The sequence below is a fragment of the Callorhinchus milii genome, unplaced genomic scaffold, assembly GCF_018977255.1.
Source record: "Callorhinchus milii isolate IMCB2004 unplaced genomic scaffold, IMCB_Cmil_1.0 Scaffold6, whole genome shotgun sequence".
NCBI lineage: Eukaryota > Metazoa > Chordata > Chondrichthyes > Chimaeriformes > Callorhinchidae > Callorhinchus > Callorhinchus milii.
Window position 1 is genome coordinate 2011120 of NW_024704747.1, and position 14245 is coordinate 2025364.

At 53.9% G+C, this 14245-nt stretch overlaps 1 protein-coding gene across 1 annotated transcript in view; it reads right to left on the reverse strand.

Annotated features, from left to right (window-relative positions):
• LOC103172414 (contactin-associated protein-like 5) overlaps positions 1–14245 on the reverse strand; it is a 94635-nt gene that overhangs the window by 21818 nt on the left and 58572 nt on the right. Inside the window, 3 exon segments of the mRNA XM_042336195.1 lie at positions 993–1177; positions 1560–1763; positions 6013–6160. Of these exon segments, the coding sequence (XP_042192129.1) occupies positions 993–1177; positions 1560–1763; positions 6013–6160 (537 nt within the window).

Sequence of the window (14245 nt, forward strand, 5' to 3'; positions counted from 1 at the left end):
GGGAATCGAACCCGGGTCCTCTCGCTTGCGAGGCGAGCGCTCTGACCTCTACGCTACCGGGGCTCCACCTCATCACCTTATAAAAGTACAATTTGAAAGTCTGACGAGGTGGACTTTCGGGCGCTGAGCAGAGAGAGAGAGAGAGAGAGAGAGAGAGAGCAGTAAGGAAAACGAGCTGAATTTCGACGCACTTTAGCAAATGCGTCGAAGCCGTTCTACGCTTTGTTTGTCGCTAATGCGTCAAAAGCGGAAACGTAATCACCTATTCGCATGCAAATAAATGCATGATTGCTTTAGGAGGATTTGCCAGGGCACAGTCCCTGCGAAGAAACGAATGTTCCCAAATGTTCAGTCCTTCTCAATTTGCGTTCAGTTCTGCGTTGGTATAATCACTCCACACGCGCGCGCGCGCTGCGCTCTCATTGTCGCATTATTTTCTTCCGCATCCGAAGAATTAACAGCCTTTTTCTTTCCAGATTGAACCGCGCTGCCAAAGTGAAACGTGCGGTTCGTTTTAAATCGCTTCCGGCACGTGAATATAAATATATACCGCGTGTGCGTGAAAAGAAACGCACGCACACGCGCGCGCACACGCACGATGAAGTTGGGTTTGAGTTGCCGACCGCGTCAATCAGAACGCGTCAACTGCGGCGTCAGTGTGACTTACTATTCCCCAGTTAGTTATTCCTCTTTACTGCCGGGTTAACAGAGACGTGTGGAGCGAGGAAACTCGGCCTGAGGTTTCGCCCTGAATCGAACGCCCCCGGGGGGAATCGAACCCGGGTCCTCTCGCTTGCGAGGCGAGCGCGCTAAGCCGCCGCCCTCCGGGACTTCCGCGCTTAATCCTGCGAAGCTCTTTGAGGACGCGTCCTCTGGATGCGTCCATTTTTAACGTGCATGGAGGCGCCCGGCTGCGTCCCCAAAAGCGGCCGGTGGGTCGAAGCGACCGAAATGATTTCGCGGCTGCGGTTCGCGCAACCGGACTTGAGTACCTCGTAGTCGATGTCCAGGTAGTCGAACTCGCCCCTGGTGCGGAAGTGCTGCGTGTGCTGATCCACGGTGAAGTTCACCTGCTTGTTGTACCGTTCGATGGTGACCGAGTGCCAGTGCTGGTCGTCCAGCAGACTGCCCAGGGTGGCCGAGGTGTGGCCGTTCACCGACTGCAGCTTCGTGTCGCCTGAGAGAGAGAGAGACAGAGAGAGAGAGAGACGGGGAACGAGAGCGTTATGAGCGGGGTGGGGGAGGGTTTCTGGATTGCCAGAGGTTCTGTCCTTGTTATAATGATAATAATAAATAATAATAATAATCCCTGCATTGGATATGGCGCCTTATCACGTCGTTGAGACGTCTCAAAGCGCCTCACGGGACATGCCACGGAGTGACACAGAGTGACTGTGTGTTTTGCGGGCGAAACGCGGCAGCCGATTGCGCGCAAACGGTCGTGAGAGTCGAGCAAGCGATTTTTCTTTTTATTATTAGCCCCCCCCGGCCCCCCGCCCCCCCCCCCCCGGCAAAGCGATCCGCCCATCGGCCAGCAAGTGGGTTAATAAGAATCTCACCCAGGTTGAGCTGCAGGGAGACTTTGCCTTTGCTGAGCTCCAGTGTGATGTAGTCCCCCCTCTGCCCCTCTCCGTGCAGGATCACCCCCTCGCTCTCCGTGCTCCTGAACTGGAGCGAGATCATGTCCTTCACGGTGCTGACCGTCTTCTGGTTGAATCTGTACAGCAGCGAGCTCCGGCCGTCAAAGTCCGCCACGTCCGACTCTGGAGGGGAAATAAAAGGGCGAGGGGGGGGTGGGGGGGTGGGGGGGAGAGGGTCGGTACGCGGTTCACAGGACATCCTGTAGAGTGCAGTGACTGTGTACGTCGTGGGCGAGACGCGGCAGCCGATTGCGCTTTGAGACGTCCTCCTGACGTGAAAGGCGTTCTGTTACGAGAAGGTCAGGTTATTCTCTCGGAGCTCCTGGTGTTTGGTCAGGGAGGGAGGGCGGGAGGGAGGGAAGATGGGAGACAAAGCTTTCTCTCGTCTCCTTCGGTCCTTTCTTTTCGACCGAGCTGTTGGGTAGCTTTCTCTCCCCGTCCCCTCGTCCCGTCGCTGTTCTTCCCCCCCCCCCCACCCTCCAGCCCCGTGAATCTCTTTGAGACGTCCTCCCGACGCGAAAGGCGCTATGAAACTGCAAGAAAACAAAACTGCTGTGGCTGCGCGCAAGTCCCCTTTCAAGTACGCAGTCACTACACTTCGCAGTAAATCCATCCTGTGAAGCGCTGTGAGGGAGGTCTCCTCCTGATGTCAAAGCCCCTGTGTCAAACGTTAAGATGATTATCGTCCTCTCCTCCGGCCGTGATTTTTTTTTGCTGAAAACCCTGACACTCCAACCCCTTCGCGATAAACTTTTTCCAATCCGAAAAAACTTATCTGCGTCCGGAGAGCCGAGAGGTAAATCTCTGTGGCGGTGTACACCGCATTAAAAAGAAAATGAATTAACACCGGAGCCTGATGTGCGGGCTGGGCTGAGGCCGGAGGGAGCCTGCGATCCATTCCATCGCTTAATTGGATAATAAAGGGCAACTGTGTGCATTTGCACATCGTTAGCCCACAAGCTATTAGCCCAAGCCGCGTTTTAGAGCCCCATTAAGGAATTCAACCGCTGCCGCATCCAATATCCGACGGTTCCTCTCTCTGCAACCTCTCGAATGAACGTTCGAAGCTTAACGTCGTTCGGGCGACCCCTTGACGAGCTGAAGGTAATTGGTGGGGGGTTGGGGGGGGGGGGGGTGGCGAACGCTCAGGACTCGACGGCCCACCCCGGGAGGAGCTTGGAGGAGATCGAACCCGTGGGCGCGGGCTGCCTTCGGAACACGGGACTGGTGTTTCTAACCCCTCCGGAGTTCAATTAAACGCTAATTGAAACATATCCCGCGCCCGTGGAGCTTTAGCGGTGAGCGCGCTCGCCTCGCAGAGAGGGGGGGGGGAACGTCTCAAAGCGCTCCGCAGACGATCGGGTAAAGTGAACCGGCTATTTCTTTCTTTATTTCTTTATCTATTTGTGTTACTCGGGGCGTAAAGATCTCGTGCGCTTTGACGGACACCGAGCCATCAATTATTTATCTTCCGTCTTAAGTAATTCATGCCCACCCCCCCTCGAAACCCCTGCCCGTCTCGCCTCCTCTGCCGTCCGGTGGAGTGGTTGCGGTCGCGATAAGGATAACGATCCGCGTCTTCTAGACGTCTCAAAGCGCCTTCGCTCCCAATTTCTGGCTACTGTCTTCCCCCCACACCCCCCCCCTGCGGCGTTGTCTGCCCCACAAAACGCGCGGTCGCTCCACCTTCCAGCGTATCCCGCGCAGCGCTTTGAGGCGTGCGCGACGACGTCGCATCAGACGCGAGGGTCATGAATCATCGCTGCGGTGTCTCGTGAAGCGCTTCCGAGACCCCTCCTGACGTCAGGAAAAAGGCGCCGCATCAGATCTAAAAATTAATCGCTGTTAATTCACTTTTAAAATATATTTAAGAGCGGAGCAGAGCTTATATGGTGGTGGAGGAGAGAGAGAGAGAGAGAGAGAGAGTAACCCTCTGCGTGACGGCCTTTAGCACAAATTGGATTCTCGTGTGTTGTATAAATGTGTGGTTTCATTCTCCCTTTATATCCGACAAATTGGAGCTTTTAAAACGCCGCTTTCTTTATCTCTGATTCGTGTGCGTGTGTGTGTTTGTGTCGGTGCGTGTGTGTCTGTCGGCGTGTGCGTGTGTGGGTTTGTGTCGGTGCGTGTGTGTCTGTCGGCGTGTGCGTGTGTGTGTTTGTCTGTCTGTGTGTGTCTGTCTGTCTGTGTGTGTGTGGTGTGTGTGTGTTTGTGTCTGTGTGTGTGTGTGTACCTGTGTGTCTGTGAGTGTGTGTGAGTTTGTGTCTGCGTGTGTGTGTTTGTCTGTCTGTGTGTCTGTCTGTGTGAGTTTGTGTCTGTGTGTGTGGTGTGAGTTTGTGTCTGTGTCTGTGTGTGTCTGTGTGCGGTGTGTGTGTCAGTTTGTGTCTGTGTGTGTGTCTGTCTGTGTGCGGTGTGTCTGTGTGTGAGTTTGTGTCTGTGTCTGTGTGCGGTGTGTGTGTCAGTTTGTGTCTGTGTGTGTGTCTGTCTGTGTGCGGTGTGTCTGTGTGTGTGGTGTGTGTATGTGTGTGGTGTGTGTCTGTGTGTGTGGTGTGTGTCTGTGTGTGTGGTGTGTGTCTGTGTGTGTGGTGTGTGTATGTGTGTGGTGTGTGTACGTGTGCGGTGAGTGTGTGTGTCTGTGAGTGTGTGTGAGTTCGCGTGTCAGTCTCACTTGAGATGAAAGGCAAAAGATTCCGTCTCGAAATCTGTTTCCAGTTGCCATCTCTCTCTTCGCCCCCCACCCCCCGCCCCCACCCCCACCCCCCGCCCCCACCCCCACGCTCTCTCTCCTTTCTCTCTCTCACCCCCTCATCCTCGCTGCCCCGAATACCGCTTGACGTGTTCCCGCAGCGCTTTGCGGTACCAATCCAGGAACAGTTTTTGTGCAATTGAAAGACGCAGTTTTTTTTTAACCATTTCTCCTTTCATTCCCTCTCCTCGTGACTAGTTTTTGACGACCCGCTTCTAACCCGCCTTTTTGTATCCCCCCCCCACCACCGCCGCCCACCCCCTCACCTCCCCGAGTCTTTCTCACAAGGGTCTGTCTCCATCAGCCTCAGGGCTTAAATCCATTGATTTCTTGAACTGTATCTCTCTGGTTCTCAAAGCGAAAAGAGTTCTGAGGAATTGCGCACTGGACTGAATCGCTGAGGAGTTGCTATCGACTCGCGCTCTCTCTCACCTCCCACTAACCACCCCCCCCCCCCTCCAACACCCTCACCTCCGCAAAACACACGACGGCGGGTTTTGCCCTCCAGTCGTCGAGACAGAAATGGAAAGGGCGATGGAAAAAAAAAAAGATGTTTGTCCAAGAAATCCTCGGATTTGCTGTTCAATCAATCGCCTCTCACCGTCGAGGCTGAGGCACGGATTAAAAAAGAAAAGGGTGGGGCGGTCACGTGGTGGTGGGGGGGGGGGAATTATCGAGGCTGACACCGGTTATCTTGGTTAGATACCGTACAAGGCCTTGAGGAAGTGCTTTGAAGCCACCATCCAGTATAATAATCGTTGCATTTGATTCAGCGCCTTATCACGTCTTCGAGACGCCTCAAAGCGCTTCGCGGGACATACTGTGAAGTGCAGTGACCCTGCGTTTTGCGGGCGAAACGCGGCAGACCGATTGCGCACGGCAGAGTCCCCCCCCCCCAACAAACAGTCGTGGATTTTCTTTTGTTTTTTGAAAAAAGGGATTATTGCCCCCAGAAAACGATGCGTCAATCCTACTTACTGCGGAAGGATTATTCTTAACCAAATGTAATTAAGTGTGTCACGGTTGTCGAATGAACGCTGCACGCAAAAAAGGTTAAATGGACGGTGAGCTGGATTCCGAATGCGCTTGTGTTTTTCGCTGATCTCTATGGTGAATCGCGTCCGGAGCAAGGGAACGTCGGAGCGGTCGTCTTTAAACGTGATGCCGTGGGGTGCCGCACGCCTTATCAGAGCAGGCAGAGTGGCTTTGCCCGTAAGTGCGGCATTCTGTCAGCGCCTCGCGCGTCTCTGTGATGACCCGGTGTGACTCAACGCTGCGCTGACACAGGACCGACGACAACCGGACCCCAGGCAAAAGCAGCTCTGTCTTCAGCAAAGAATATTATCATTAATAATGATAATAATAATAATAATAATAATCCTCGCAATAGATACAGGGCCTTACCGCACGGTTGAGACGCCTCAAAGCGCTTCACGGACGATGCCGGAAAGCCTCTGAAATGTTCAGACACCGTACACTCGCGCACACTCACACACAGACTCACACACACCCTCACACAGACTCATACACACACACACACAAACACCCTCACACACACACACACACAGCCCCCTCGCACAGACTCACGCACAGACCCGCCGCGCACATCGTTGGCTTTGTACTTACTGTAGGAGCAGCCGTAGACCTCCACCCGCATCCCTATCCTCCCGTTGGGGTTCCACTGGAGCGGTGCGAAGCGGATGTACCTGGCCCTGATGGAGTATTGCAGCTTGTGGTGAGCCACCGTGTCTGCGTTGGAGTTCCCGGAGAAGGCCTGGGCGGGGAGGAACCACACACAAAGATGGCACACAGGCTGCGCAGAGCGGAGAACAAGCCCCAACGGCCCGGTGTTTACACGCCACGCGAGGCTTCGCCCACTTGACCGTACGCTTCCCGCCGGGTAAACAGAGCCGTGCGCGCGCGCGGAGTAAGGATAACCTGCTCAACGTCTCGCCCTGCCGAGGGAATCGAACCCAAGTCCTTCCCGCTTGTGAGGCGAGGGCTCTCACCGCCCCCCCCCCCCCCCCCCGAGCTACAGGGCTCCGTGATCTCCTCTCAAGCTCGCCTCGTCTACCCTCGCATCGCGCTCCCCACCTTCTTCCCGCTCAGCGGCCCCCGCAATCTCGTCACGCGAAAGCCGCGTGCGTTCGGTGGCCGTCCGAGGACTATCTGCGCGAGGCGTGCTGCGCCAGGAGCCACGGCATGATGTGTTAGCAATTATTTTTACAGTTCAAGTGAATAATAGGATTCGAATACGCCTGATTATCATTGCGTTCGGCTGAGCAGAAATTTGCCGGGGGGTGGGTGGGGGGGGGGGGGGTTGGGGTGGGTGGGGGAGGGAGGGAGGTGGAGGAGGGGGGGAGAAGGGGTCTGGGAGGAACAAGGGAAATGAACCTTTGAAACACGTAGGATGTGTTAATTACCATCGGGCGGCTAAATCTGATGCACATGATAATTAGCAAGGTAGGTGTTAATTACCGCATAGCAATTAACAGGTACGAATTAATACCGCCCGCGCCCACCCCCCCCACCCCGCCCGCCCTCCTTACATTTTCTCAAGGCTGTTTTGGTTCATCGGCAGGACTTTGGAGGAGCAGATGAGTTGCTGGGCGGGCAGGGAGTCCTCCCACTCAGCTCCCGTTCACCCTACAAGCCGAAGCCCGGATGGTTTCCAACCGGTTGATCGCCCCGAGTCGGCGTCTCAATCAGGACAAGGGAAAGGACCGATATTTCACGGAATCGTGTAACCCTACAGCACAGAAGGAGGCCATTCTGCCCATCGTGCCTGCTCTTTAAAAGAGCTATCCAAGTCATCCCACTCCCTCCCCCCCCCCCCCCCCCGCTCTTACCCCCCTAACCCCGCACACATTTTTCCTTTTCCAGCACCGATCCAATTCCCTCTTGAAAGTTATTATCGAACCCGCTTCCGCCAACCTTTCAGGCCGTGAGTTCCAGATATTTCTGCCTTTTTTTTTAAAAAAAAGATAATTCTCCTCGTCTCGTCCCCCCTGGTTACCGACCCACCCGCCCGTGGAAAGAGTTTCTCCCCATTGAACTATCAAAAAGCCATCGTGATTTGTAAAAAACTCTTATTAAATCTCCCCCTCAACCTTCTCTGCTTACCAAGGAGAACAGTCCCAGCCTCTCTGGTTCCTCCCCCCCCCCCACCCCCCACCCCACGTCACTGTAGTCGCTCGTCTCCGGCATCGTTGTTTACCGCGGTACGATTACATTTTTATTTGGAGAAGAACGGCGGTGGGTGGGTTTCCTCAAAATAAATGCTGCATCCTTTTAGTCTCCAGGGCAACAAACTAATCTGCTCCACTCCACACCCCCACTCCCCACTCGAAATAACAAAAGAGTTTGATGAGAGACTCCAATAGCAATCGCTACTTGAAACAGTCGCTGCGTTTTTTTGCCGGCGCGCGCGGCACGAAAGGTTGACCGGAATTGTCTCGATGGCGCGTAACGCTCCGCGAAACGTGAATCAACGCGGTCCCTATTCTACGGCGGGCAAAAGATTATCGCTCCGAGGCTCTGTGACTTTGACGGGGACAGGATAGTCGACGGGTTAGCAATGATTCCCACTCCTCGGTGAGTCAGTTTCAAGATGGCATCAATCTTAAGAGCGTTAGCCAACGAGCAAAAGGTGGGGGGGGGGAAGGTTAAGGCAGCGGTTCTTCACACGGAGATCAAGGCAGAATCCATGATGGCTTTCCAGACAAATATACCTTCGCAAGAGTCAGCTACAGGGGTATGGGAGGGGGAGAGAAGGGCAGGCGGGTAAATTGGGCTTAAAAGGATTGCTCTTGAGGGAACTGGCGTAGATACGATGGGCCGAATGGCCTTGCCCCCCCCCACACCCCCCCACCCACACACACCCTCGAGTTGTTTTGCTCAGATTCGATTGGGATTAATACATATCAGGATTATGCAAAGGTCAAACACTGGGGCTACAGTTGCCCCGGCCTGTCACATAAACAGACGGGAGTGACAGCAATGGTAGCGGACATGTGTATACATCACCAGATCAATTGGGAGCATTTACGAGCCCTGTTAAGGTGATGAATGATGATCTGGTGAGCTGTTGATATGACCCGAGGCTTGGCAAACGCAAGGTCACCATTAATATTTAACTGGTCAGTCGGTAGCGTTTTCTCTCGCCTCGAAACGATGAGAGATTTTATGTTAGGGTGGATAGGGAGAAACTCTTTCCTCTGGCGCGGGGGGTGGGGCACAGAGGACACAGATTTGAGATAGCTGCCAAAAGAATCCGAGGGGGGAACGAGGAGAATATTTTTTTTTCCCCCCAGAGAATTGGATCGCGCTGCCTGAAAGCTCGTAAATTTAAGCCCCACGTGTGGGGGGGTGTGGGCTTTGAACTCATGTCCAAGCAGACGCTCCAGAGCGGCTCTGGGGCCGGTGGGGGTAGGGGGGAAGCTTGGGTGAGAGATTAAACCGAGGGCCTCTCGATACAACAGGGATAGCAACACCGATTTGCATTCACGCAGCACCCTTGACACAGAATAGCTTGCACGGTGGCGGGTTTGGACGGCGAGTGAGAGGGAAGAAATAATAATAATAATAATAATAATACCGGCGTTTGCATTTAGCCCTTTATCACGTCCTCGAGACGCTCTCAAAGCGCTTCGCAGAATGCACTGTGAAGTGACCCGACTATGTTTCTTTGCGGGCGAATCGCGGCGGACGATTGCGCACAGCGGCGTCCCCCCCACAAACGGCGGTGGATTGAGTGACCGAATTATTATTTCACTTGTTTATTTTTGGAGGGATTATTACCCGCCCCCCCCCTCCCCGTAAAACGACCCGCCAATCGACTAACCACCGGCTTCCTGCTCCCCACTACGCTACAGGACTCAAGACATAAGAAAAGAGGACGACCGTAAGTGCAAGCGACGAGGGAAGTCTTCAAGACAAAAAGCTTGACGCTGGCCACAGACATTTGCTGACGTTGAGTGTTGTCAAAGCTCTCAATATCAGAGGCAGGATTGTCAGCCTAAGGGGCGAATGACTTCAATAATTATTCAGTGTCGATGCAGGTTTAATTCTCTCCTGATGCGTTTGACATCTGAGCCCTGAGAACACGGCCGGTGCAGTTAAAACGATTAACATTATGATCATCCATTAAAATTATATACAGAATAATGGACAGACATAACAGCTCACTTAAGAGGCACCCAGGCGTTAAGTCTGCACCGCGGTGCGAGCTAGGACGTTTGCGGCCCTGCGAGGAAAAGCTTCGCTCGTCTGCCGAGGTCACAGGCTCGCAGACATCTGTCACGTCAACCTGTACCGCTCCCTCCGCTCAGCAGGCTGCGACCTGCTCCGTGATCCCCCCGCCCAGCCTGGACAGTCTCACCATCGGAGGTCGGGCTTTCAGGCTTTCTGCCCCCACCCTTTGGATCTCCATCCCACGTTCCCTTCGCCTTCCTCCCTCCCTCCCTCCCTCCCTCCTTCCTTCCCTCGCCTCCTTCAAGGCGCGTCTCAAAACCCTCCTCTTCGACCGTGCCTTCACCCACCCTCCTACCCTCCCCAAACCCAACCCCCCCAACTCGGGTCCCAGATCGCTGACTGTCCAACCAACGCCTTGGGACGTCCTCCCGACGTGAAAGGCGCCGTGTAAACATCATCTGTATGACATCTATATGCCCGGACCTGAGGACTTTCTCCCTCCATCCCACCTCAACATGGAAATTCCCATTATACTCGGCGGGCATTTCTATGCTTGCAAATATCTCGGGAATTTCCATGTGTAATAATAATCAGAATAATAATCCTTGCGTTTGGCGTCGCGCTTAATCTGGCTGTTGAGACGCCTCACGGCATTTCACGGGGTATACTTTGTGAAGCGAGCGCTCTACCCACTACACTACGGGACTCCCGTGAACTTTGATATTGTCATCAGAGGTGACACACAATAAAGCGATCATAAAGGCATAATATTGCATCTTGCAACCTGGCCTGTCGCGAATTCTGTCTGTTGAATCAATGCAAAACTCTATATCTTTCTATCTCGGCAATTGAATGACTTGTTGAGAAAAGAATACGAGTGACTTTGGTTCCTTCTCTTCTCAGGTTCCTGACGTTCTATTTTGGCTAAACAGAAATAAGCCGATCCTTTCTGGCTGCGCTTTTTCTCCCACAGGCTTCAGCAGAATGGTAATAATAATAATAATAATAATAATAATAATAGTAAGCCTCGCATTCGATACAGCGCCTTATCACGTCGTCGAGACGTCTCAAAGCGCTTCACGGGATACACTGTAAAGTGTATTGACTGTGTATTTTGTGGGCGAAACGCGCCAACCAACTGCGCACAGCAGCGTCCCGTAAACAGTAATCGCTCTGCCCGGGAATCGAACCCTCTGGCTCTAACCACTACACTACGGGACTCCGGAAGACCTTACAGCAAAGCCCTTAAGTGCCACTAAATGATTAATGTCCACTAGGTCGGTGGTCAGTCGATTGGCGGGTCGCTTTTCCGGGAGGAATAGTTCCTCCATAACAAAATAATAATAATTTGGTCGCTCAATCCACAGCTGTTTGTGGGGACGTCGCCCACAAAACACGCAGTCGATTCACTTGACAGTGTATCCTGTGAAGCGCTTTGAGACGTCTCGAAGGCGTGACCAGGCGCTGGATCAAATTATTATTAATTTGTTGCCGTGGCTGAAATCGGGAGTGTCTCTTTGACGTCCGCCTGAAACCGCTGACGGGCAAAGGGTGCGGAAACCGAACAATCGGGACACGGACTGTAGGAGCGTTTTTTTTTCCAACGTAAAGCAGAGCAAGACGGAAGCCATCTCGGCTTGGAGATGCCTCAAGAGGCGAACTGCTTCCCGGCAGAACACATTAGACCAGCCACTCGATGCCTCGGAACCCGTCTAGTTGTCTGTTCGAGAGCCGCCGGGTCTATGGGACCACTGGGAACTCCCTCCCAGCAATTTACCTCGCAGCTTTAAAGGCAATTGGAAGGCTTTGTGAACCTACAGATTAAACTCCCATTTGTGCTTTGCGAGCTTATTGATTAACCATCGAAGTGGAGGACAGGAGAGTGCTGGAAATTGATCGCTTCACCGCTGCGGCTCACGTTTAATAGCGCTGGGTTACCATCAAGAGATCCACAAATTCCCACAAATCGCTATCCGTTTGCTACTGGTAAATGACAAAACTGGGCGTGTTCGAGCAACAATGACTTGGGAAACGCCCGCTCAGTTAATAATATTGTTATTGTTATCAGGGCACCTTTCACGTCTCAAAACGCTTCACAGGAATTCGCCGACAAGTGTAGTTACTGTGTTACCCCGGCAGATACGAGCGCTCCGGGATCCTGACCTGTGTGAGGGGCGGGGGGGTGGGGAGTTGGGGGGTGCTATATAAATTATTATTAAGGGTTTATTACCCCCTGGAAAGCGATCTAGCAGTTGACTAACAACCAGGGTTCCTAAGTACTGCTGCGTAAACAGAGGGGTGTGGAGTAAGGAGACTTACCGAAGGTTTCGTCCCCCCCTGGGAATCGAACCCGGGTCCTCTCGCTTGCGAGGCGAGAGCTCTAACCGTTGAGCTACCGGGGCTTCAAGATGTTCTGGTGAGTTTCAGGCCCACCAAGGGTCCTTGAATTTGATTCGCGTGTCTCAACAACAACAACAACTTGGATTTACACAGCCCCCTCCACTCCAGACGGGGTCTCAGAGCGCTTCACAGTAACGGATCCCGGGGCCGAGCCCAAGGGGAGGGGGAGGAAGGTGAGCAAAGGCGCGGTCGAAGGAGAGAGGAGGTCAGAGAGGTCGGGGGGTGCAGAGGAGTGGAGGGACTTGAATAAGAGGGTGAGGATCTTGAAGTCGATCCTCTCTGGGACAGGCAGCGAGTGCAGTCTGGCCAAGACTGGGGGGATCGGGGAGCGGAGTTTGGTGCGGGTGAGAATGCGGGCGGCAGAGGTTTGAATGATTTGGATTTTATGGATGGCAGTGGATGGGAGACCGGTGAGGAGGGCGTTAGAGTAGTCCAGCCGAGAGGTGACAAAAGCATAGACCAGGGTTTCAGCGGCTTTCGTGGTGCGGTATTGATGGAGACGGGCGATGCGTTGGAGGTGGAAGAAGACGGTGCTGGTGAGGGACCGGATGTGGGGGAGGAAGGATAATTGGGGGTCAAACCTGACGCTTAGGTTGCGTAGGGGTTCGGAGAGTTTTAGTGGGAGGTCGGGCAGGTGGAGGAGGTGAGAGCCATGAGATTTTAGACGTTGACAAGAGCCAAAGAATATGGCTTCCGTATTGTCAACGTTCAGCTGAAGGAAATTTGCGCTCATCCGGTCCCTGAGATCTGACAGCAGAACATCAGGGCACTGGGGGGTCGCAAAGAGAGGTGGAAAAATACAGTTGGGTGTCGTCCGCGTACATGTGGAAATGTACCCCATGTCTGCAGATGACATCCCCAAGAGGGAGCATGTAGATGAGTAAGAGGAGGGGGTCAAGGATGGATTGGAAGCCGTTTGTGCAGGTGTACTGCTGGCGGTTTGTGAGGTAGGACTCGAACCGGGCGAGTGCGGTCCCACTGAGGTGGATGACGGAGGAAAGGCGGTGGAGGAGGATGGCGCGATCGACTGGGTCGAACGCGGCGGAGAGGTCCAGGAGGACAAGGAGGCAGAGGGAGCCCTGGTCACAGGTAGAGAGGAACGTCGTCGGTGCCTTTCACAAGCGCAGTCTCTGTACTGCGGGCGGAAACCGGACTGGAGGGGTTCGAAGAGGGAGTGGGAGGAGAGGTGCGCGAGGAAGAGACAGCATCAAAGGAGAATTTCGGCGGCGAAGCGGCAGACAGATCTGAAGGGTAAAGAGGATGAGCCGCAGACAAAGACGAGAGAAAATTAAACTTGAACAATTGAGAATGAAAGCGTTTAGGCAAGGGGAAACCTCACTGAAGTTTATGAAATATTTAATGGCGTAGATAACGTTAAATCAGACTTTATTTCAAAGCGAAGCCCAGGCGCAGCACAAGCAGAGGGCATTAAATGGAATTTCAGCCGAAAGTCGATTGTGGAAGAGAAGATATCCGTGGAGGGGACAGGAAATAAACCCGAATAATAATCGTCGAAATCCTCCTAATTGATCCTGCGCTTCAGAGGAAACGTTCAAGATCCTGTGACGCTAATCGAAAGGAGGAGGTTCTCTCTCTCCCTCTCTCTCTCTCTCTCTCCCCCCCCACCCCCCGCCGTGTCCTCGCTGACAATCCCCCAAATAAAACTGGCAATAATAATAATAATATTCCTTGCTTTTCGTATGGCGCCTTTTCATACTTTGAATTCAAAACGCTTCACGGAATATACTGCAAAGTGAAGTGACTGTGTATTTTGTGGGCAAAAACCCGCCAGCCAATCGGACACAGCGGCGTCCCCACAAACTCCCACGAAAGCACTTCTGGGACTCCGCTGATGACAATAAAAAGATATGGGGGGGAAAGTTGTCGGGGGTGGGGGGGGGGCGCGCGGGTGGTGGGGGGGAGGTGGGGGAGGGGCGAGGGTAGGGGAGAGAGAGTAGGGAGGACTAAATCGTTGCGAGAGCTGGCACAGGCACAGGCGCGATGGGCAGAATGACCCCCCGCGCCCCCGCCCCCACCCCACTATCCGCTCAGTCAGCGTCTGCGACTCCCGCCACGTGCCGACGGCTGGCACCGGCCTCGCCGGTCATGGCGACGGCTGGCACAGGCAGAGCGCCTCGCTCCTTCGCTCGCCCCAAAAAGGTCCGCCCTGCAGCCCGGCCCGCTTGATAAACATCTCGCCGTCGGCCCGCCTTGTTATTCTGGCTTGTGCCAGCCAGCGAGCCTCGCTCCTCGTTCGCTGCCAAGT